The sequence below is a fragment of the Eleutherodactylus coqui genome, chromosome 1 (genome assembly GCF_035609145.1).
Source record: "Eleutherodactylus coqui strain aEleCoq1 chromosome 1, aEleCoq1.hap1, whole genome shotgun sequence".
Lineage (NCBI taxonomy): Eukaryota > Metazoa > Chordata > Amphibia > Anura > Eleutherodactylidae > Eleutherodactylus > Eleutherodactylus coqui.
This window is the reverse complement of record NC_089837.1, coordinates 428,224,357-428,250,042: the sequence shown is the minus strand read 5'-3', so window position 1 is coordinate 428,250,042 and position 25,686 is coordinate 428,224,357. Positions and strand designations below refer to the sequence as shown.

The 25,686-nt window shown below is 43.2% G+C and overlaps 1 protein-coding gene across 2 annotated transcripts in view; it reads left to right on the top strand.

The window, feature by feature from the left end:
* The window catches only part of SUGT1 (SGT1 homolog, MIS12 kinetochore complex assembly cochaperone), an 88,322-nt gene extending 62,636 nt beyond the window's left edge, over positions 1–25,686 (top strand). For both annotated transcript variants that reach the window (XM_066581474.1, XM_066581465.1), the window contains exons 12-14: positions 11,119–11,206; positions 17,891–18,072; positions 25,205–25,686. In XM_066581474.1, coding sequence (XP_066437571.1) covers positions 11,119–11,206; positions 17,891–18,072; positions 25,205–25,306 — 372 coding nt within the window. In that variant the 3' untranslated portion in view covers positions 25,307–25,686. The remainder of the gene's footprint in view (positions 1–11,118; positions 11,207–17,890; positions 18,073–25,204) is intronic.

Below are 25,686 nucleotides of genomic sequence, written 5' to 3'. Positions count from 1 at the left end.
GAACAGTTTATTAGATTGATGGCTTAAACAAAGAGGAAGAATACCAATTAGCTCCAGTGCCCTCGTGTGACAGCCGACAGTCTGCGTACAGAGAGCAGGGAGCAGAGCCACCCTCGCAAACCCAAATCAAAGAACTACAGTCACGTGTCGGCTCTGGGACTTGTGTTTCCAGGCAGGCCACATCTCCTTCATCACCTTACTAGACTTTCTTTAGGTTTAATTGAATGCAGATTGCCTCTCCAGGTTTATAGCAGATTTCAGTGTTCAGGCACATGGGATATATGTCATGTACAGATACACACAATACGGTTATATATTTATGTATGTTGGTGTGTGCAGATCTATACGGCTAACACTCACTCTCACAGTTCTCTCTCTGGTCAGTCTTCTGGCTCTGTTTCTAGCTGCAGCAAGTGCAAGATTATTGGAATTTCTGGACTATCATGTCAAAGTAAAGGAATTAGGTGCTTTCATTCCTGCGCTGGGGATTCTGCCCTCCTGCTCTATTCGGGAAGAAGGAAAGGGGAATCCCCACGGCCAAATGGTTCCATCTCTGTGTGGAATTGAACCGTGTTGGGCAGACCCCATTGACTATAATGTGGTCCGCCCAGCTGAATGGGTTTTGGATTGAAGCCAAAGCACTGCATTTGGTGCTTTTTCTTCAGGTACTTTGAGCCACATCTGCGACGGAACCTACAGCCGGAGGTTCCGACGGGGATGTGAAATCACTCTTACATGTTAGAATCAAAATATCAAAAACCACTTGTTTGTCCGTCCGTATATGCGTGAGTGAGTTAAATGCTCTGCCCCTGATCACGATTGTGACTTCATCAAAGGTCCTTCATCCAAAGTCACTGAGTTACATGCTCCGCCCCTGATCACATGATGGGGACATCATCACAGGCCCTATTCCATAGCAACTGAGGCTATTGGGTATTGTAGGGGATGCATAACTCACTCAGGATGATCTTCGGATGAAGGACCTGTAATGACGTCACCATCATGTGATTTGGGGCGCAGCATGTAACTGATTCTGGATGATCAGGGGCAGAACAAGAGTGAATGAGTGAGTTACATGCTCCACCCCTGTCACATCAGGTCCTGTAAGCCCTCCAGCTGTGTGTTCATTAGCATTCCATAGCAACTGAGGCCGCGGGGGTTTGTAGGGGATGGAATACTAACAAACACAAACAGCACCTGTGTGCTTTACAGGACCTGTCATGATGTCACCATCATGTGATCACTCACCTGTGTGGATTGCAGTCTGGAGTCACATGACCAGGGGGTGATCAGTATGTGCAGGACTCTGCTGTGCTGCTTTTCATCCCTGTTGTATAAAGAATGTATGTAGCAAAGCTGTATGTGATGTACATGTAGCAGTGCTGTGTGTGAGACGTGCATATAGCAGAGCTGTGTGGCCAGAAACACTGGTACTATATAACTTCCTAATAATTACTGGTACATTATTAAACAGCAAGGAAGTTTATGTTAAAATAGGTATTCAAAACATCAGATTTTGATAGCCTGACCTTATAGATTTAGCCTTTTTTAACAGAGTTCATTGCTGTTGGATATCGGACACCCAGCCCAGTGTCTTTTTCTAAGAATTTTTTCATATCTTGAAAATTTAGTCCAAAAGTAGCAGTAATCTTTATATAGCACCAACATATTCCACGCATATTACAAGTCAGAGAGAATATGCACAAAATAGGATAACATATGGTATTAAACTCATAGTTCGAGCAGTAAGGATGAAGGTCTCACAAGAGTTTACAGACTGTAAGGAAATATGAGTGATATAAGAGGTACAAGAGATTGTTCTGTACAGAATACGGTACTATACATTTTTACATAGAGCTGTATGAGCTTGGTCACCAGTCGTATTAAGTATATACAGATGAGTGCATTAGGATATGTGGGGAAAACCAGTGAGAAAAAGGTGAGGTTCTGATGAAGAATGGGGTGAGGGGGAATAGAGAAGAGTTGGATTACGGAGTTTGGTAGGCCTCCCCAAAAAGATACGTTTTTAGCGTACGCTTAAAACTGTGGGTTCTCAGTTATATTTTGTATGGTCTCAGGTCGGGTGGGCTGTGGGTATGGTTTTGGAAGTATGTGGTTGGGGGACCCACCACCCCTTTTTTATTTTTAGATTTTTATTTTTTTTGTATAATGTATTTATTTAACATAGTTCTCCCCTTTTGAGGGACATTCATCAGACTTCATATTTTTTTACTGTGCGGTTTTTCCTAGGAGCCACAGTTACAGGTCAAAATGGCCCCCTCTTTCTGCAGACAGTTGATCTGGGTGGTTTAGCACCAGCTCGGGTATGAGTGCTGGGGCCATTAGAGGCAGTGACATCATTGTTGTCGCTATGCCCTACATATGACTAATTGAGCGCTATGTTTACTGAAATGGAGAACAGTAATATTTACCCCTGTCTCTAATGTTACACCAGTAAATGCGGCTGTACACTTCATAACCCCACTCAATGTCTCCAAAGGAAGAAACGAGTGATGACGCGTGTTGCAGGGTTGCATCGTTACACTAATCGGCCACGTCATCACCCTTCTAGAGTAGAGCGCTGGACTATATGAAATGGCGGAGTAAGTTTCTTCTGGGTAAACACGGAACCCCTGCCCTAGCAGCGCTCATTGTGGCCGGATCAGATCCTGGTATCGCCGTAGCAACGCCGGTATACCTACAGGCGATTAGGGACCGGCGGATATGGAGTAGTTTATACTTTATATCTTTATGGTTATGGAATAAGGCTTGTGACCATCTGTGGACTAGTTTAACCAAGTTTGAGCTTTAGATCGGTCACTGCTGTATGTGATGTGTATGGTAGATGACTAGCCCTCCCCGTTGGAGGGTGTTGGCAATTTTGCCTCACTGATTGGTGGAAAGGGAGGCATCCCCCGAGGGAGGTGTTGGCAGCACACTAGGGGCTTTATAAGGAGGCACTATGTGTTACTCAGGTCAGATGCCTCCAGTCTACCTTCAAGGCTGGAGGCCTTTACTTGGTCTCCTGTTTATGTTGCTGCTCCTCACCACAGTCTCCTAGCTATACTACAGATAGGACAGCGTAGTAGCAGTGGAGATGAGGATTTAGTTCAAGTTCTAGTTACTGATAAGACTTTCCTATTTTTTAGGACATCTGATTGAAAAATAAAATTTCTGGGCCCATAGAAGGTTAGTCTTTCTTTCTAGATTAATTTGAGACAGGAATTAGCACCAAGTAAGTGGAACATTGCGTCCCAGAATATTTGGCACAACATTTTTTCAGCCAAATTGGGTCCGGTCAGAATCATTTAGGTGCTGGACGCGTATATGAGGCGTTGCTCGTTCTTTCTAGTCTGTTGCTTATATGGATCATGGTTCAGAGATGCTTCATGTAGGTTCCTGAGGAGTCTGTAGTGCGACAGAAACGCGTTGAACCAGAACCATAGAGCCACTAAAATAATAACATCTTGAACAACTAATCCCAGAACCATAAAAATAGATCCACTTGCCTTACGATCTGCCTGAAAATAGGGCTAAAGAACAGAGCATTTTGATATCTGTAATTTCTGGATTTGTGGTCTAATTTTACACCATGAGAGTCCCACCATCAGATTGCTCTCTGTACAACATCTTGACATTAAGGGCCTGAACGCAGCCGATACCTCTATACCTATTAGAAGGTCCCCCTTTGGAGACATTGAGTGGGGTTGTGAAGTGTATGGCCGCATTTACTGGTGTACAATTAGAGAAAGGGGGTGTATTCTCCCTATAAGCCATAGACCGGTCCAGATTACGGGTGGCGATTCGTAGTATTTATATATTTTTTTGTTTGTTCGTTCTTGTAGCCTTCTTTTTATACATCAATAAACGTTAGGTTTTAGGAGTCAGTGCAGTGAAGGTGTTTACTTGTAATTCCTCTGCTACAGTGAAAAATAATTGTATTTTTTAAATTCATATTTCCCTTGCCGTTGTTTTTGCAGCGGCGCGTTTACATGTAATTACATATGGGCAGCGTTAATTACATGCCCATAAAGAACAATTGGCTCTCTCGCAACGTAATATGATGCAAAATGGGTCATGTTGCTTACTTTTTTTGCACTTGCGTATTACGCAATTCCTACACGCTCATTTGAGTGGAACTTGGGGGGTTAACAAGGCATCAGTGTCACTCTGCAGGTCTCCAACCATTTTTCTGGTGGAGACAAGATACAACAGTACCCTCCAAGACTTCTCCAGAGTAGCACCAGTCCTCTGAAACGCACTACCCAAAACTTATACGGGCAATCCCCGACGCACAGTACTTTAGGCTCTAAAAACGCACCTCTTCAGGAAGGCATACGACATATCTTAAACCAAACCCCTCTGTACTCCGCCAGATAGCATGCTCCCTGTTTTACTGATTGCAACCCCAGCTAGCCGCAATCAACCACCTCTGCAGTCATACCGTTTTAGGCACTATTTGGCACAATTTGACCATTGTCTATGTGTATAGCATTCCATACTCTCCACCTCGCCATACTGTGCACATCTCCAGCCCCTTTACCTTCTGTACCACCCCATTATCCGTAGTATGTAAACTCGGAGCAGGACCCTCACCGCTATGGTCTCCATCAATTGATTAGTGCATGTAACTGTGGTTTTGTTTCTGTTCCCGCTGTCTTCTAAGCGCTGCGGAATATGTTGGCGCTAGATCAATAAAGATTATTACCCGTCTAGGTGAGGTTTAGGCAGTACTACGTGCAAGAATAGGGTGGGACATGAGGATTTGGCTGCTAATGTGAACGGTAACAAGTCTTTATTATGGCTTTCATAGGTTTGATTGCCACCCCTGTGATATGTTATGTATGCAGAGAGAAGATAATCCTCTCAAGGTTGCTTTTTTTTCTGGTTCTACATCTGAAGAAAAAAATAGAAGTTGCACGCACAGGATGAATAGGATGCCTTTGTTTGATGAATAACAAAAATTAAAAAGCAGAATAGGTGGCAGTGCTGATCCTTATTATATACATCTTTGTGAACAGGGGCAGCAAAATGTCACCTTTTGTTATTTAGCCATTCTTATAGTGAATATGTATGTTCTACACTTTTCATCTTTTTGAGACAAATTGGCCTTGTATTATGGAACTGAATAGACTAAGATGCTCAGATACAAATCCTGTAAACAAAGTTCTACTGTAATTAAGCTCTTGTCTCCTATCTTTTAAGAGGAGGACCTATTACTGAATAGTATCAGCAGGGATGGCTTTGTGGCTCTGCAACCATGGTCCTGCTGACTGTATCACCATAGTTTTGTTTTGTGTTTTTTTTTTAACCTCCATACTCTTTTCCCTTTATGAGGGATGAGTTTTTCTTAGGTTCGGCTCCGAGTGCCATCAAATCTGATGTCACTCATTGATTGTGACTACCCACCTGACATATTAACATCGCTGGGAGTCAAACCTGAGCAGAGCCAATCCAGGCAAAAGGGGATGAGAGTGTGGGAGAAAAATAATGGGGAAGAGGGTAGAGTCAGCGAGGCCACAGCTGTAGAGCCAAAAAGCCAGCCCCACCCAATCTATTTAGTGACAGGTCTTTCTTAATTGATATGTAGGGGGCAACATTTTGTTAGGGAAGGATTAATTACTGGGAATTCTGGGTAACGTACAAACGGAATCTTATACATTGTTACTTGGCCAAGTGTCTCCCATGCCAAATGAGTCTGTGTCAGGCAGAATTGGTCTCTGAATCTGGGCATGGTTGTGTGTCACTTTTCAGTCAAACAATATGGTTCTTACTTTACGTTTTTGAGCTATAGTCATATTTTTTACCTTTTGGTATTCATTCTTTGGTTTTCCAGTTGGTCTGTAAAAAGTTTGTCTGTGATTTTTGGCAAAGTTCTCTTAAAATAAAAATAAAAAAATACGGTGTCTACTGGGAAATCTATGTTGACAGCTTGGCAAAGTGGTTTTTACTTTAAACTTCTATTCTACTGTTTCTCTGTGTTTTTTGTAGTGGTACTTCAATGTAAATTAAGTTGCAAGTAGCTCCCATAAAGAACTACTAATAGACTGATTAATATTGTTCTTGGTATAGAACAGATTCTGCTGGAATGATTTATTATATGTCTATTGAAAATTCAAAGCAGTTACTAGAAAATAAAGATTAATTCATTAGCACTAATTCTCCGCTCCCGCACGACTCCCACTTATTACACTCAGTACACATTTTATATGTTTGCAGCTGACTGTGAATTTAGGAGCTGACAGTAATATACTCTATGCTGAAATACACTGTTGGTTTTCCTTGTTTGGTTCAAATTAATTGCAGTAAATTGGCACCCATGACATGATCACATTGAACTGATGCAGTTGCAGTTTGCACAATGTTCTTTTCGAAAGACTTGCTTTACATTATATATTAGTCATATTTCAGTTATTCTGTGTCTCCTTGTATATAAGTAAGACTCGGGTATGAAACAATTCATGCATTTATTTAGGTTGTGCTTCAGACTTCCCAAAAAATTGATTTTGTTTTTGTCTAAATCTATCCAGGCATAGTGTGAAGGTGGGGACTTATGTTACAGGCATAATCCGCTAGTGCTTATGTAACAAGCGTCATCAGCTAGTGTGCTGAAATCCTGGTAGCCTTTGTTAATTTAGTGCCAACAGTTCTTTTGGGTTGTGTAAGTGTACATTTTCCTTCTCCAGCTTTACTTGGTGAGTGGACTCTTTCTGTGCAATGAATCGAGGTCCCAGTCATTGTTACAAGGCTTGTATAAAGAGTCTGGCTTTGGCTTAAAGGAATGCTGCCTTCTAATAGGTGGCACTGTGGAGGTATTATTTCATCTCCCTTATTTGCATATTACCCAGATGAGCAGGCATGACCTTTTGAGTCTCCTCACTCACCGTCTAGGTCAGTGATGGCGAACCTTTTAGAGACCGAGTGCCCAAACTGCAACCCAAAACCCACTTATTTACTGCAAAGTACCAACACGTCAGCAGGGCGGGGCTTATCACGATGTATGATTTTTACCCTCGTCGTTCTAAAAAGGACAGGGCTGCTTCATAATAGACAGCGTGCAGATTTTGACTGCAGTAGCCCCCCAGTAGCTCAGTGACACCCCATAGTGACTACCCGGTATCACAGTGACACCCAGCAGCAGCCCCTCAGTAGCACAGTGACACCCCGCAGCAGCCCCACAGTAGCACAGTGACACCCCACTGCGGCCCCACAGTAGCACAGTGACACCCCACTGCGGCCCCCCCACAGTAGCACAGTGACATCGAACAGTGGCTCCCCCATTGCACCCCGAGACCCACATACTTACCCCCTCCTCCTTGTGGGCGCTCCTCCTCTGCCCGGCGCGCTCTCCAGCAGCGCTGGTAGCAGGTGCACACTAACATCAGTGTGCTGCCGGAAGCCTTCTCCCCCTGCTCTCGCGGAACCAAGTAGGAGACGTCGGGGGAGGGGGGAGGAGGATCCCGGCTGCACACTGATGTCACAGTGTTGCCGGGATGCATATTAACTTTTTCTTCCCCGCTTCTGCCCTAATCAGCAATTCCAGCAACCTGGTTGGTTGTTTGGGTTTACTGATTCACCAAACAACTGATCAGGTTGCTGGAATTGCTGATTAGGGCAGAAGTGGGGAAGAAAAAGTTAATATGCAGCAGGGATCAGCGCACATAGCAGTGCTGCTTAGTGAATGCCGCGGCCCCTGCAGGTATTCACTAACCTGGTGAGCAGCCGACTGCGACGCATGCCAACAGGGAGGGCTCTGCGTGCCGCAGGTTCACCACCACTGGTCTAGGTGCTCTCCCTAAGAAGAGAAGATAGCGTTTCTGACCCCCGTCCCAGGCCTCTCACTAGCAAAGCCAGACTCCTAGTTTTGGTATTAGTGTATCTTGACGCCACCAGGAAGCTAGGGGTTTGACAGGAGGAACACCCCTCTCGCACCCCTAGCTCCCTATTGGGTGACGTCAGAAAGGTCCTACCACCACACACTATATGCATTGATTGCTGCCTGGCGTGGACGGTTAGGGTTAGGGATGATGTTCCTTTTAGGCTTACATTATTTGGTGTAAATAATTGCATGTCACAAGATGGAAATATTACAAAGTAATAATGTAAGTCTAAAAGGAACATAATCACTAACCATAACTGTCCTTGGCAATCAGCAATCAATACACAAGATGCTGCTTTGGGCCAGACAGCAAACTGCAGGAGCGGGGATTACAGGGGCGCCCACCACAGGCCAGCCACGGGGAGCTGTTTTAGGAGCCTGGGCGCTGCATGCTGCTCGGGGGAGCAGTATTAACAGGCGGGGGCCGATATTCACACCAGGTGAGCCGAGTGCAAAGAGCAGTATGAACACCTGGGCAGCACTATTAACACCCCGGGAGCTGGGAGGGGAGACCTGCGATGAGAGGGACGGGGATGACAAAGCAGGAGCATACAGCAGTATTCACAGGGGACAGGATAATTTAACTTGGCTGCCAGGACCTGATGGCGAGCCTTCTCTCCAGCCAATTAGCTTCTGGGGGCGTTTCTAGGCAATAAGTTTCGTCTCCACAAGGACTTCCTGGTGGCATCAAGATACACTAATACCCCTGCTGTTCACTGATGAAGGGCAAATACCCTGAAACCGCTGTCTGTACATGGAGTCTGGCTTTGCTTTTCATTCCCAGTCCTTGTTACAAGGCTTGTATAAAGTGTCTGATTTTGCCTTGAAGGAATGCTGCCTTCCAGTAGGTGCCACTGTGGAAATATTATTTCACCTCCCTTATTTGCATATTACCCAGAGGAGCCTTTTGAGTCTCCTCACTCACTGTCTAGGTGCTCTCCCTAAGGACAAAAGGTAGTTTTTCTGTGCAATGATTGAACTGGATGTTTCCACCATTGCCCTTCCTGCCTGCTTACAGCGTACAATCTCCTAGACATACAGAATGAGAGAAACTGCAGATGCAACCCCCTCCTCCATGTGTATCATTCACTGGTTTACCCTAGCTGGAGAACGAAGAAGAGCTCTGATTAGTGACAGAGCCTGCAGGGAGGGAAGGGGCATCACTAGCTGCTAGAAGGAGAGAATATGCAGTTGCCTTTTTAAGAAGCATTGGAAGTTTCATATGTGCATCTGTGCTGCTAATTTATGATCCTAGTGACCGTTTTCTAGTAATAAGATAAATCTATTAATATTTAAATACTATTTCCAGAATATTAATATCAAAATGTTAAAAAAGCTTATAAATGAAGCATTAAATCACACCGTCTGCTTCATCCTCGGTCTAGTCTTTTTAGTAATTAATAAACATTCCACTCCTGAAATTTGAGGTCTTTTGATCTGTCTTGGTAATGAACATACGGTGAGAAATTAGTTTTTGATGGCTCATGTTTAATAAAGTAACTTCTCACAATGTTGTTGCCTTGCTTTGCACTGAAGAATATAGGACAGGCGAGCAGCATTGATGTTACCGGGGCTGGAATGAGTAGAGATGACATACATTGGAGTGATTTCACAAGGAGACTACAGTCTGGTCCTTGCTTGGTTGCTGATGTTAGCTGTACTTTCTACAAAGGGTTGCTTGTTGGAAGGTCTGTAGGGCTCCCTAGGTAATGTTGGTCCCAGATAACAATCCTGTGTATGTGCCATTCATAGTTCTCCAGCACCAAAACAGGAAACTTTTCTTCTGAATGATTCTTCAGCAAAGGGTTTCCTGCACAAGTTAAGTATAATTTGCTCAGAGAACTACACATATTTTCATTGGGCAGATTAAAATGTCAGGTAAACTGATCCTCCTGGAAATGTGGTCTCGTTCACAGACAGGAGAGGCCAGAAAGCAGGAATACGTCTGAATAGCTCCCATCATGGGAGGATAGAAGATAGAATTAAGTTTCCCTTGTGACGTAAAATAAGGTCTTCCGACAATTGACACACTTCACTGTGATTATGCATGAGAAGGTATTTTAAAAATAGTTTTTCGAAACAAGTGAACCCCCTTGAATGAACATATGATTTGTAGTAAAATACACAGTTGAACACCCCAAGTCTATCGGGTTTTAGCACTGTGTAAATATGCCCGTATGAATGAGCCCTTAAAGCACGTTTTGAACTTGAGGCCCATGGGCCAAGTTTGGCCTGCCACATTTTATGTGGCCCTTGAGATCCAGAGAAGGATCGGCTCTCCACTTTTCTGGATGGGGGCTTGATCATCTGTGCCAGACGCATGGAAGCTGAGCTCCGTCCCTGTTGAAGGTAATCTCTATCTTGCCCTGCATTGGTGGTAAATTTCATGAAAAAAAAAAAGTAAAATAGAAGTTTTCAGCTTCTCTCTTAAAAGGAATAAAAAATAATTTAAAAAATCAGATATAGTTCAAAATGGTACCAATAAATATTACAAGTCTTATGGAAAACTGGCCTGATACAGCTCTCTGAACTGAAAAATAAAATGCTCAGGTCCTGGAATGCGGTGCCAAAAAAAGTATTTTTGCAAAAAGTGTTTAATGTGCAAAAGTGGTAAAACATAATAAATCTGGTAGTCTCATAATTGCACTGACCCTCAGGCTGCGTTCACACGGAGCAGAATTTCTATAGAAATCTCAAGTTTTCTGTAGCGGAGATGCAACCGCAAAACCCGCATATTCCACTGTGGCCATCTCTCTACACAGAGAGGAGAGAGCTGGCAGCGGAAACGGCGATACAATTGACATGCGTCGGCTTTGAATTTTCGCAACGCATGGCCGTTTCAGCGAGGCTTGGCCGGAACGGATCGTCCGCAGCGCGTGGACGAGATTTTTGCATACAGCTACATTGACAAAGAAATAGTTATGACTGCTGGAATACAAAAGCGGATACGATTTACAGGCTCCTAAATTAGCGGTGTCAGTGAGGGATTAAAATGCACTTTAGGCAGCAGAGTTCTGTCCTGTATATATTTTCATGAGACATATAAATTCAAAAAAGTCAATTTTTTAAAATTGTTGATTTTGGAGGGTTTCTTCAATTTTACTGTGACTATTGAGGGGGGGGGGGGTCAAACTGTTTTTTATATTGAAAAGGTTAATTCAAATATTGGATGGGCGTAATACTTGTTTTCTATGAAGTGTGAACGGTGTTTTTTTTTTTCTCTCTGTTTTCTATATCAGATAGAAATAAAAATGAAGAAGACTGAAGCTCTCAGATGGGATAAACTAGAGGGCCAGGATGAGCGTCCGTTAAAACGCTTCACACCAGGTAGGTGATAACCTTCAGTGCGCAGCCTGTTCTCGGCTTTGTTCTTCCACTTTGGATTTACAGAGGCTAATAAGACAGGGAATTTCAGCATCTGTAATTCCCCAACATATAGTCACTGGTAGAATCTTGTTTAGCTAGAGGATTGCAACCATTTCCAATGGCTTCCCTGCGGTCTATCCACGGGCTACAGACTGTATCCGGCACTCCGATCTAGTGAATAGGTTACAATTGTACATCATGTAATTCTCCAGTAGCTTACGGCAGGCCAAACACAATTACATACAGTAGCCATGCACTTTAAATACTCTTATTTCCCACACTTTTCATAGTCTATCAACCAAAAGATACAGCTCTGTAGGCAAATGGAGATGCTGGCTTTAAAGGGAAGCTGTCACATTGCGCATACAGTCCAAATCTGCAAGCTGCATATTTTAGAACAGGAGGAGCTCAGCTGATTGATATATAGTTTTTAAGGAAAACATTCAGTATAACTTGTAATTATTTCATTTTGTTTCTTGCTTTTTTTGTGCTTAGGCATCCAGTGGGCATCCTATCAGTGATGGCTATCTCTTTATGATGGCAAATAAAGAGCTATCAATCACTGATAGGACCGCCCACTGGACTCCTGAGCATAGAAAGAGCAGACATTTTTTTTTTTAATATGTTATATAGTTTTCTGGGAAAAGACTGTCTGGCTGTCCACGAGCGAGTTGTCATTGCAAGATCCATAGTGATAAATCACCCGCGGACCTCGCATGGCACGCTTTCCATAGGCTAACTATGGAAAGGAAAGCACCGCCTGACGTCCACGAGCGGAGAATCATAGCGATTCTCCATTTGCGGGATTCAAATGGCGGCATGCTGCCATTCTCCTCAGTTAGCCTATCTATTACATGGGCTCACCGCAGAGACCTGTCAGTGCTCCCCTCTCCTCCCCCAGGGCTGAATATCGCTAGCAGTATTCCTCCCCGGCCGTGGACAGGGGGCCTTAGTATATCAGTCAGCTCCACTCCTGCTCTACAAGGTGCCGCTCGCAGATCGGACTACATTTTCAGCATGACAGGTTCCCTTTAAAGCTAATCTGTTGCCTAGTATTTAAGGCCCGCATATTATAGGGACAGACCCTCTTTAGTATTAACCCAAACGGCAGAAAAAATGTTGTCCAGTTTCAAGAATAACACTTCGCCAATAGTCACTGGTGACTCCTTCAGTGGGAGTGTTCAAACAGCGGCTGGACGGACATCTGTCTGGGATGATTTAGTGAACCCTGCACTGAGCAGGCGGTTGGAACCGATGACCCTGGAGGTCTCTTCCAACTCTACCATTCCTTTGCTGTCATACAGACATGCAGATAATAGCTGTCCTGACGGGGGAAAATCGTTGCCCTCATATAAATTTCACTTTTATTTTTTCCCCCCACTTTGTGTGATGGTAAGGCTAATAGTACAGTGATACAATATGCTGCCCTTAAAGGAACACTAAATACAAAAACATACACAAAAATAAAAACCGAATTGGCAATGCCGCCCATATTATCTTCCTATCCTTTTGATACCAATTTGTCTCTTACTGCAGTCAAAAGTGGAATTACATAATTAATACTTCCGTGTCTCTCAGCAGTGTTGTCATTGTTGTCCTGTGTCTGCTTATAGACAGAATGAGTAATAATCAAAAAATTGTCCAAATGAGCAAAAGTGAGCAATAATAGTTCGGTCTAACCGCGAGACAACCGCTGCACGATGAACGAGAATCATGGGCTTGTTGTGCATCCACTCTAATGCCGGCATTATAACCATTGTCGGCTCGTTCACTTATTGTTCGCTCAACAGCCCTCGTGTACAAGGAATATGAAAGACTGAATGATACCGGTAGATTTACTCTTAGGCCGGCCTCACATGGGTGTAAGCACATTTTACGTGTGCACTTGTGCAGTGGGTGTTGTGTTTTTGCACACGCCTGTGTGTTTTACTGTATTTGCCCGTGCAAAAAAACCCCACCATCATTCTTACATTGATTTCAATGGGCATTTGAGGTTAAATTAGTTTAGTATGTGTTATGTTTGTGCAGACAAAAAGGAAGTGTGCGTGCAACATACGCCCATGTGTATGAACCCAGTGAAATCAATGAGTTTTATAGTCGCTGTATTGCGTGCGCAATACTCTGGGCACATGCGTTTGTGTGAATAAGCCCTTCATCAGTCTTCTGGCATAAATGAAAAATAAGGTGTCTCTGTTTTTAGCTTACTGAAGACGGAATGAGATTTCTCTCCGCTAAACTGAATTGGCTGCACTGACCCTGTTTTGTTGGTTTAGGACATCTAAAGTAGATTTCTCCAGACATTTGTGCGAGCCTGTATATATATTTTTTTTCATATTAATACATTGTGTTTTATTTTCTATCATCCAGGCCTTCCCGACTTAGTTACTGTACAGGCTCCAGTCTATTGTCTGTGAGGGATTCTATTGAGTGTTTTTACAACTTTCACATTACTTTTAACACCAAATTTGTAAGCTTATATGAAATATGTCACGTAATATCCAACAGCTGATATAAAGGCCATGATTGTTAGAGGGTGTAGGCCAGTCAGATCCCAAACTGGTTAAATCTGTTTGACCTAAGGCATCGAACAATTGCCATAGGAAGAGGTGAAAAAAACTAAACCAACAACAATCTACCTTTGGGGCGCCTGCTACATGTGTTCCTGCATACACTTTCATTCTGCGCCCTGAACAGAGGGTTGTTACACAGTTAATAAGAAATAGCTTAAAGCGTTAATCCTATCTTATCCAGTGATGGCATAGTCCAGCTTTCAAGGTCTCTACTTGTATTAATGCCATCGGAGCATTCATTGTTTACTACCAAAAGATAAAGCTTTGGACACACAAATGTAGGACTCATTGCAAGACCAAACTAAGACCTCTGCACTAAGAGCGCATTCAAACGACCGTATATCGGCCGGGTATTCACGCCGGCCGATATACGGCATGTCTCTCTGCAGGGGGAGGAGGCTGGAAGAGCCGGGAGCAATGCTCTGAGCTCCCGCCCCCTCTCTGCCTCCTCTCCAACCCCCTGCACTATTTTCAATGAGGGGAGGTGGGATGGGGCGGGGCTAAGTTTCGGGAATTAGCCCCGCCCTGTCCTGCCTCTCCTCATTGAAAATAGTGCAGGGAGGTGGAGAGGAGGCGGGAGCTCAGCGCACTGCTCCCGGCTCTTCCAGCCTCCTCCCCCTGCAGAGAGAGACGCCATATATCGGCCGGCGTGAATACCTGGCCAATATACGGTCGTCTGAATGCCCCCTAAGGGTGTATTCAGACGGCGTGGTTCGGGTGTGGTTAAAAAAAAAAAAAATGCTTGTAGTTTTGCAGTGATTTGATGCAGGTTTTAATGCAATTGCAGCCAGATGGAAACCACAGAAAAACCGCATGCTGCTCTCTGGGTGCATGTTGTGATATTTAACTGCACCCCAACCGCCCCCTGTGAATGCACCATAACAAGCCTTGCAACTGCATGTCCATCACATAAACAGGACAGGTTTTATCCCCTCAAAACAAACAATGAAGGTGCTCATTATTAATGATCTGTTTATAATGCCAACATATTCCGCAACACTTTACAAATCAGAGGGACTGTGAACAGACAAAATAAGATATTACATACAGTATTAAACCAATATGCAATTTGAACAACAGAAGTGAGGGCCCTGCTCGCAAGAGCTTACAATCTATCAGGTAACAGTGGTACAAGTGCTTGTATTGTAAAATGGTCCAACCACCTATTAATGGGGTAACATGTATAAAGCTCTATGAGACATTCACCAGCCAGCTACTGTGTATATACTGATATTAAGTTAATTAGGGGGTGTGGATGATGCAGTGGGATGAAACTGAGTTCTCAGGGAGATTATGTAGGAGAGGGGTGAAAAGGAAAGAATTAGATTAGGGAATGTGGTAGGCCCCCCAAAAAGATGTATTTTTACGACATGCTTAAAACTGTGGGCATTGGAAATTAGTAACATAGTATGTAAGGCTGAAAAAAGACACATGTCCATCCAGTTCAGCCTATTACCCCCAATGTTGATCCAGAGGAAGGCAAAAAAAACAATGAGGTAGAAGCCAATTTTGCCCATTTAAGGAAACATATTCCTTCCTGACGTCAATCTGGCAATTGAAATAATCCCTGAATCAGCAACCATTCTGACACTATTAGTGATTATAACTAGAGATGAGCGAGTATACTCGCTAAAGGCAATTGCTCGAGCGAGCATTGCCTTTAGCGAGTACCTGCCTGCTCGAGACAGAAGGTTCAGGTGCCGGTGTGGGGGAGCGGTGAGTAGCGGCTGTCAGCAGGAGGGAGCAGGGGGGAAGAGAGGGAGAGAGAGAGATCTCCCCTCCATTCCGCCCCACTCTCCCCCGCAGCTCCGTGCCCGCTGCCGTACCCGAACCTGCAGTCTCGAGCGGGGGAGATACTCGCTAAAGGCAATGCTCGCTCGAGCAATTGCCTTTAGCGAGTATACTCGTTCATCTATAATTATAACCCAATTGCCTCAAGTAATGTATTCCAAAGAACTGATGCAGCTTGGAAAAATCTTGGAGATGAGTGAGAGATTTGGATTAAGGAGGAACTTCGTTGAAAGGTCTTCAGCAGAACTGCACTCATGGCAAGTGTGGTACACGGAGAGGAGGTATGTGGCGGTGCAGCACTGTGGAGGGTTTTATGGCTGAGAATGATCAGTTTAAGTTGTATTCTATAGTGGATGGTAAAATAGTGCAGTGACAACAAGGTTGGAGGCATCAGTGTAGCAGCTGGATAAAGTGATAAAGCCTGTCTTTCGCATTCAGGATGGATTGGGGAGGGGAGAGTTTAGGGTACCTTTGCATGGGACGATTGTTGGGCGCTTAAGCACACGACGGCCATCCCAACAATTATCGTCCCTGTACTTTTACATGGGAGTGTTGATTGCTCACTGATTGGAGTAACGCAGGCAGCCCTTCACAAGCTGACAGTTGCTTTGTTTTTAGCTCACCTAACAGCTCTGACAATTGAGTGATTCTTGCTCACTTGCCCTGCCAGGCCCTGTGCTTATGGCAGACCACACTGAGCCATCAGCTTGTGTAAAAATACCCCTAGCAAGAAGAAAGACCGATAATTAGCAAGTTGCGGTAATCAAACCAAGAATGGATCAGGGCAGCAACAAGTATATTTGATTTCTCCATAATAAGGAAAGGGCAAATTCTAGAGATGTTTTTTTAGGTGCAAGTGATTGTATATTGGGAGTAAAGGAAAGATTTGAGTCAAATATTACCCCGAGACAGTTGGCGTGCTGCCGAAGTGAAATCCCAAACTTAAATGGAAATATCAGGTTTAGGTAAGTTAATAGGATGGCAGAAAAAAAATGAAGCGGACATGATGATTTTTTAAAAAGAAATGGGAATCTGACTGCACATTTAAGAGGACGGAAAGATACTGGAAGAGAGAGGGAGGTGAAGTATTGTAGTGAGGTAACTAATAACAGTTGGGTAGAGACGCTGGACAAGGTGTGAGGGAATCGGGGTAACTAATGCAGGTAGTAGGGCGAGAAGAAGAGAGGAGCCTGAACACTACTGCTTCTGTTGTAAGGTGAAATACTGAGCATGTGGGAGGGGAGAAGGAGATCAAAGTTGCTCAGGGATTGGGGGATTATTTTCTGCTAAAAGTTGTCAAGTTTCATTTTGAAGGAACGGTCCTTTTTCATAGGCTGAAATCTGAGCCCGATGTAACAAGTGCCAATTAACAAGTGTGTCATTTGGGTCTTCTTTCATTTTCTTTCCACAGACCGAGAATCTACTTATGGGGATGAACAAACGATACTACAATCTTTCGTCCCCTTAGACGGGCTATTCATCCGCCTGCTCACATGGGGAGATTGACTGACGATCAGCAAGCATTTTTATGCTCCTATAACCGAGTCAATCTGCCTATGAATGAGCGTATGCTTATTCTCTTCTTCGTCGGCTGATAGTTGGTCCCTTTACATAATCCCGATTGTCCGGTGAACGAGCATTCAGAAGAACGCTCCGCTATGATCTGCCTGTGTAAAAGGACCATAAGTGGTCAGGTCTTCAGTACTGAGATCTGTGAGCCCTACAGTACATCAGCCTTTAAGGGGGGAGTGAAGTGTCAGAATTGTTTTGGATTATTGGGTAGTGAGGAGATGAGTGGTGATCTTGCTTGTTTATATGTGAGGGGCAAATATGTAAATTCTTGAAAACTGCAAGGGTTTCATACCTTATATTTGCAGTTTGTGGCTCCTGAGACTAGTTCTTGCTCAATGTGCATCTCTGGGCTGTGTGCTTGTTTAACAGTGTGGTCCATGTAGATCTGGCAAATAGTGTCAAGAATACCTATTCAAAACCATACTGTTAATCTGTATTAAAAAACTTAAATCTGATTATTAGGCTAAAATACAGTGCTGCATTAATGTATATTAGGTAAATACTAGATTTGTGGCACAGGCTGCTACTTGCATTTCATGTATCTGAGAAGATATTATATTACACATATCTTGCTATATATCCATATCTGTGTCCTGTTCTGTGTGATGGGTAGTCTCGCTTTCCTTTCGTGAAATGCACTAAAGGACTGTTTAGTTTTACTTCACTTCTGTTTTCCCTGGCTTTACTAATCAGTAATGTGTCTGCCTTGTAGAATCCATGCACAAATACCCGTCATCCTCTCATTATACCAAGAACTGGGATAAACTGGTTGGTGAGATCAAAGAGGAGGAGAAAAATGAAAAACTGGAGGGGGACGCTGCACTAAACCAACTTTTCCAACAGATTTACACAGATGGCAACGATGAAGTGAAACGTGCCATGAACAAGTCCTTTGTAAGTATTTAATATGTTTGTGTAGTGTTAGAGCCTGTATATATTAGTTATATTTCCACCTTTAGTGTGATATTTGTAGTTCTGCAGGGAGGTGAAATCCTCAGCTGTTGGAAACTCCACTTCCGACTTGGTTCGGACACCAGATCACATGGTACGGATTCTCTCTGTTCCTGTCACCTCCTTGCAGGGAGCTGACACTATCGCTCATCTTAAAAGCTAAGCCAGCCCCCTTATCTGTCATGACCAATGCGGAAAGGAAGAAAGGGGTAGGCTTTGTTATTATGAGTGAAGCCGCGAGCCACCGAAAGAGCATGACTAACGGAGTGAGTGCAGACCATGCAACCTGGTGTCAGGAGTAGGCCAGAAGTGGACATTCTGACACCACATGTATAGGTAAAGCTTTCACCCCCCTGGACAACCTTTTTAATATATACATGGTGATTCTCTCACTAGAAACCCATGCATTCAACAATAATTTTTGTATGGTTCCCTGTGAAAATTGACAAGGACAAAGATTGTGGAGCAGACTTTTAAAAACCGTCTAAGGACTCTTCCACACTGGCGATAGATTTTTCTGCCATGCAAGAGCGAGTGAAAACGCATGATTTTAAAACCAATGATTTTCAATAGTTTCATTCTCATTTGCGATGTTTTCAATCACTCCAAGTTGCGATAAAAAAATAAATCAGGGCTAGAGGGGTTCTCATAGTGATTCTTCTCTAACCGAGAGGGGGCGTGGCTAGATGGATCCCCTCTAGCCCCACCCCCACTCTCGGGGAAGCCCTTAAGCCCCACCCCCTATTTCTCCAGATATGAGGCGATATGTAAGAGATCCCTTGTATCTCCTCCCCCCTCTCTCTCCTCACTATGGGGGATTCCAAAGCTCTTTCGCGATCTTTTACCACTGCTGCTGCCGACCCCATTGAAAACAATGGGCGATATCGCAGCTTTTTTAAATCACAACTTGGAGTGGGTGAAAACAGTGCAAATGAGAATTAAACCGTTTAAAATCATGCGTTTTCACTCACTCTCGCATCGCAGGGAAATCTATCGCCAGTGTGGAAGAGCCCTTAGGGTGCTGGAATTGGGTGTATATATATTGTGCTGCAGATTTGGTTACAAATCTGCATTGAAATCCACACAATTGATGTGGATTTTGACACGGATGTTCAGGAGATTTTACCTTTTCTATTGAATGGGTGAAGTCTTCTATGGACCCATAGCAGAAGGTCCGCACCAATTCTGTTACGTTTGAACATACCCTAAAGCAAAGACGGTTACCCATAGCAACCAATCATAAAACAGCTTTAATTTTGCAAGAGCTCTACGAGGAATGAAAGCTGAGCTGTGAAGCAAAGGACAGCTTTTGTTTTAATCACCCCCTATGCCTAGCGAACCATCACACTTCTCAAGAAAGTGGACTGTACCCATGATGTCAAGATGTGACTGCCAAACAGGCATTTAACTTTGTGTACCTCAAACATGTACTTGTTTGAACAGTCTATGTATATTATCCATGAATACTGGCAAATGAGTTCAATTAAACAATGTCAAAGGGTATTTCTGAATGAGTATGGTGAAGGAAGAGAACCGAGAAAATCTTGAATTCACAAACTGGTGAAAAAAACTTAAGATAACCGGAAGTGTTACTTCTAAGATGATTAGGCAGTGTGCCACACATATAATGCAACTGGAAGGGAAATTCAAAGTTATTTTGGTTACCGATTAATTTTGAAGGATCTGTGGCTGCCAACATCACCAGACCCCAGACCACCTGATTTCTTCTTGTGGGCTTTATTGAAGGGCTTTGTATACAGTGGGGGGAAAAGTATTTAGTCAGATACCAATTGTACAAGTTCTCCCACTTAAAAAGATGAGAGAGGCCTGTAATTGACATCATAGGTAGACCTCAACTATGAGAGACAACATGAGAAAACACATCCAGAAAATCACATTGTCTGATTTTGAACGAATTTATTTGCAAATTATGGTGGAAAATAAGTATTTGGTCAATAACAAAAGTTCATCTCAATACTTTGTTATACATCCTTTATTGGCAATGACAGAGGTCAAACGTTTTCTGTAAGTCCTCACAAGGTTGGCACACACTGTGGCTGGTATGTTGGCCCATTCCTCCATGCAGATCTCCTCAAGAGCAGTGATGTTTTGGGGCTGTCGCTGGGCAACATGGACTTTCAACTCCATCCAAAGGTTTTCTATAGGGTTGAGATCTGGAGACTGGCTAAGCCACTCCAGGACCTTGAAATGCTTCTTACAAAGCCACTCCTTTGTTGCCCTGATGGTGTGCTTGGGATCATTGTCATGCTGAAAGACCCAGCCGCGTTTCATCTTCAGTGCCCTTGCTGATGGAAGGAGATTTGCACTTAAAATCTCACGATACATGGCCCCATTCATTCTTGCATGCATACGGATCAGTCGTCCTGATCCCTTTGCAGAGAAACAGCTCCAAAGCATGATGTTGCCATCCCCATGCTTCACAGTAGGTATGGTGTTCTTTGCATGCAACTCAGCATTCTTTCTCCTCCAAACACGACGAGTTGTGTTTCTGCCAAACAGTTCTACTTTGGTTTCATCTGACCATATGACATTCTCCCAGTACTCTTCTGGATCATCCAAATGCTCTCTAGCAAACTTCAGTCGGCCCCGGACATGTACTGGCTTAAGCAGGGGGACACGTCTGGCACTGCAGGATCTGAGTCCCTGGCGGCGTAGTGTGTTACTGATGGTAGCCTTTGTTACATTGGTCCCAGCTCTCTGCAGGTCATTCACTAGGTTCCCACGTGTGGCTCTGGGATTTTTGCTCACTGTTCTTGTGATCATTTTGACCCCACGGGGTGAGATCTTGAGTGGAGCCCCAGATCGAGGGAGATTATCAGTGGTCTTGTATGTCTTCTATTTTCTAATTATTGCTCCCACAGTTGATTTCTTCACACCAAGCTGCTTGCCTATTGCAGATTCAGTCTTCCCAGTCTGTTGCAGGACTACAATTTTGTTTCTGGTGTCCTTCGACAGCTCCTTGGTCTTCACCATAGTGGAGTTTGGAGTGTGACTGCTTGAGGTTGTGGACAGGTGTCTTTTATACTGATAACAAGTTCAAACAGGTGCCATTACTACAGGTAATGAGTGGAGGACAGAGGAGCCTCCTAAAGAAGAAGTTACAGGTCTGTGAGACCCAGAAATCTTGCTTGTTTGTAGGTGACCAAATACTTATTTTCCACCATAATTTGCAAATAAATTTGTAAAAAATCAGACAATGATTTTTCTGGATGTGTTTTCTCATGTTGTCTCTCATAGTTGAGGTCTACCTAAGCGCTGCGGAATAAGTTGGCACTATACAAATAAAGATTATTATTATTATGTCAATTACAGGCCTCTCTCCTCTTTTTAAGTGGGAGAACTTGTACAATTGGTATCTGACTAAATACTTTTTTCCCCACTGTATAGCTGTAAGCCATAAACAATTGATTCACTCAAAGATCCAATGGGTGGGAGGTACTGCCATTACCGATGTCACATATGCAGATGTCTTCGCCAATTTATAGACTTGGATGCTGGAGGGGCCATTTTTAGCATATGATTTAGGCAGACCTTGTTTTGCAACATACAATGTAATTACGTGTCAATTCTCATAGGGAACCAGACAGGAATTAAAAACACTATTGGGGAATGTTTCTATGTCCTAGCGGGAGATTCGCTCTGTAGTTTAGGGCTGGTTTTGTCGATGCTATACCGTTCTATATGTAATTTCTTTTGTATCAATACCTTCAGTATACGGATATGTTCACACTAGAATTAAGGTATCATCGGCCAAGTTTCCACTGTTCTTGGTTGGTAGAATACAGTAGTCTTCTGAGAGTCCATGGCATGTAACAGATCACAAGCCACCAGTGTGAATCAGTGGTTTATGTACTGTGTATCCTTAATGGGTTGTGTTGTCTCCAGACATATGTTCCACTACTAAAGCTGATGGGGTATGCTAAAATCTGTAGTTCGCAAACATTGGCCCTAACCTGTCTGCCTACACAATCCTCTGAGCATTCTATCTAATATCATGGCGTTGGCACGGGCAGCGGGATGACATTTACTTAGTTAGCTTTATTTATAAAGCTGTAGTCACATAGGAGTCGAGTACAACCCGAGCTTCCCCGCAGTTGTGTGCATTGATTGCAATTTATGGATGTTTTCTTTATGATCGTCCTCCAATTTAATTTTCCTTCCTGTACAAGTTCTTTACTATGTAATCCTGTGGTAGCTATCTATTTCATTAAAAACAAAATAATAATGTAAAATTATGTGCCAGGCTCATAAAATGGACGGAAATGAATTTTGTTCTTGAAATACTGTTTTTCCCAGGACTGCAATTGTAGCAGCTTCTGGATTGAAAAATGACTGATGCAGAAAAGAAAATTAACATAATCTTTTTGCGCAATAAAAACCTGCTAGCTCTATTTAATGAAAATCGAATGTGACTAATAACCATTTAAAAAAGCTTCCATTTTAGCAGCATGAAGTTGGAAGTCTGAAAATTTACTAAGAGAAAAAACACCCTTTTATCCGGAATAAAAATTGCTAGTATGCAGGCGCAGTCACATGATGGCCAATTACCGACAGGCTGCTGTGTCTGTCTCTCGTGCGGCGAGGGGTAGAAGTGAAATAGCAGGACCTGGCCAGATCAGTCTGTATTAGCGCTAAGCGGAAATGTCTTTATTACTGATTTTTTTTATCTTGGTCCCAAATATTACCCAGTCACAACTAGGGGTCGGTGGGGAAAGGGGGGGGGGGGGGGGGCGGGACCAATAATTTATCCGGGGATGAATAGAAAGTGCCTTTTTTTTTCCACCTTTGCTTCTGTTAGCCAATCACGTAAATGTTTTAATGTATATGATGGTAACCCGCAGCAGAGACAATGTACTACCTTTTTCTTAATCCCTTTGTTTTTTTCTTGAAGCAGATAGACCGTAAGCCCTTGTGAGCAAAGTCTTTTCTCCTTGTACCGATCTGTCATTTGTTTAGTGGTATTGATTATTCTTGTTTTATTCTTTATGTACTGTAATCTGTTTTATATATAAAGTGCCTTGAAGTAATGGCTCTTTACAAATATATATGTAGGAGGTGAAGCTTAAGGGGGCACTCCTGGGAAACCTTTTATCTCTTGACTGCTGTGAAATTGACATTGAGTTCCTAGTAGGGCTGTTAATGTACTTATCGGCTGTTTCATTGATGAGAGACCCTTGTGTGCCATTGTTCCACGTAACCAATGGTATAACTAAATGTATCCTTCAGCAGTACAGCACACCAGAAGTCATTCCTATTAGATTGGCTTCCTGTTTGCTGTTGGACTCCGCTAGTCGCACCCCATGACACATCAGAGAACAGCGGATCCGACCAAGTGTGATCAGTAAAGCAGCTGATAAGTACATTAACTGCCCTAGTAGACACTAGAGGCCAATTGCACCCTGGGGAAATTATAGTCTCCCTGGAGTGGCTTTTTAACGATTAAAGCGACCCTTCGGACCTGGAGAAACAAAGATGGCCGAAACACTTCTCTGACTACTTGCTATACACTGTGCCTAGTACACATCAGTAGTCCTAAGACACTACACACTGATCTGACTGGTGAACACTTCTCACATGGGTAGTACTCGTCAATCAAAGCAGGTGTAGAGTCTTCGACTAATGATGTATACTGATACACAGTGTGCGCCAGTTAAGGTACGTTTAGATGGAATGAATATTGTTCATAAAATAGCTAGATAATTTGACCGATAATCGTTCAGTGTAAACACCGCCAATGATTGATTTGTTTGCTCATCGTTTATGCAAAAATGAAAATTCATTATTGGCTCGTTCACTAATCGCTTGGTTTGAAAAACAATCATTGTCGTTCTCATCCACTAATACGGTGAAAGTGAACGATTTAGGGGTTTTGCAGTATGAAAACATAATTTTGGATAAATAAAGTGATTTGCTAGTTATCACATTAGCTGTCACATAAGCACAGGTTTGTACAAATCCAGTGCTTAATTAAAGTGGTTACTTCATTTGATGTTTTCATATTGTACTAGTAATTATTAGAAAACTATAGTATCAGTGTTTTTTGTGGCGCAACGCGCCACACAGCTGAGTTACATGCACGTCACACACAGTACTGCTACATCTATTGTTCATCCCGTACAACAGGGATCAGAAGCAGCACAGTACTGGAGATTTAGGACCTGTGATGACGTCACCATCATGCTCCGCCCCTGATCACATGATGGTAACGCTCATCACGAGTGAATGACTTGCATGCTCCTCCCCTAATCACGACTATTATGTTATCAAAGGTCCTTCATCGCCAGTGAGTTACATGCTCCACCCCTTTATCACTTGACAGTGATGTCATCAAAGGTCCTGCATTCTTGTGCAGATTACGGTCGGACTACAAACCGCCTGCGGCCTCAGTTGCTATGGAATACTAACGAAACACCTAGCCGAACAGAAGACTTGTCTGTACGGGACCTGTGATGATGTCACCGTCATGTGATCAGGGGCCAAGCATGAAAACTCGTTCACTGGGGATGAAGGACCTTTAATGTCCCCATCATGTGATCCTGGGCGGAGCATGTAAATGGCTCACAAACCCACTCACGCACAGACAGATAGGTCGTCGTTAGTTTGATTATGATTTACCAAGAGAAGGCGATGCTTTCATATGCAGTAGATATTTTTTACAGGTCATAAAGTACATCCAAGTTCACCAGTGGCGCCTCCTTAACATATCTATAAGATGCTCTTTCTAAGTTGCATAAGTAAGTACTATTGTACCCAATATTTTGGCCTTCATTGACCAAGGTCCACCTTAGGATCAAGGGGCCACAATTCCATTACTGTATGCACATTAATTTACATGCAGCTTTGAATAATGCCTTGCTCTGGGGCGTTCAAGGCTCGCCATTTAGACGGTGCAATATCGGCAGCTGATGGGATTTAGGAGGATTATCTCAGATATGTTCTTTATGAAACGAATGGGGGTATTTAAGAATCGCCCTATCTGTTACTTCCATGTGATTTTATGGCTCTAAACGTGTACAAATGTAAAACATTCAACAGAAGCTGTTCTGTCTTACAGCAAGAGTCCGGTGGGACGGTCCTTAGCACAAACTGGTCAGACGTGGGCAAAAAGAAAGTAGAAGTTAACCCCCCAGATGACATGGAATATAAGAAGTTTTAACATTCATCCCAGGAGTGCAATCCAAACAATCTGGCGCCCAACAGCTGGTTGTTGAGCCTTTCATGTCCTTACATCGGTTGTTCGCTTCTAACTGCTCTTCATCATTCAGAATGTCTCATGGAGAATGCTCTGTATTCACTGCTTCTGTTAAATGTTGCAAAGGATTGAGTCACGCGTCTACCTTATCCATTATTACTGTGCTGTGGGAAGGAAGCCGACCAGGGGTATGCACAGCCATTGTTAATGCACATCAAGTTATTTTATTAGTACGCGGGATGGGAACGTTAATCACTTCTGACAGGATGTTGTAAATTTCTCACTGTGACCGACTGTTTGCCCTTTTATGAACTGCAAAATATAAATATACTTTTTCAAATAAA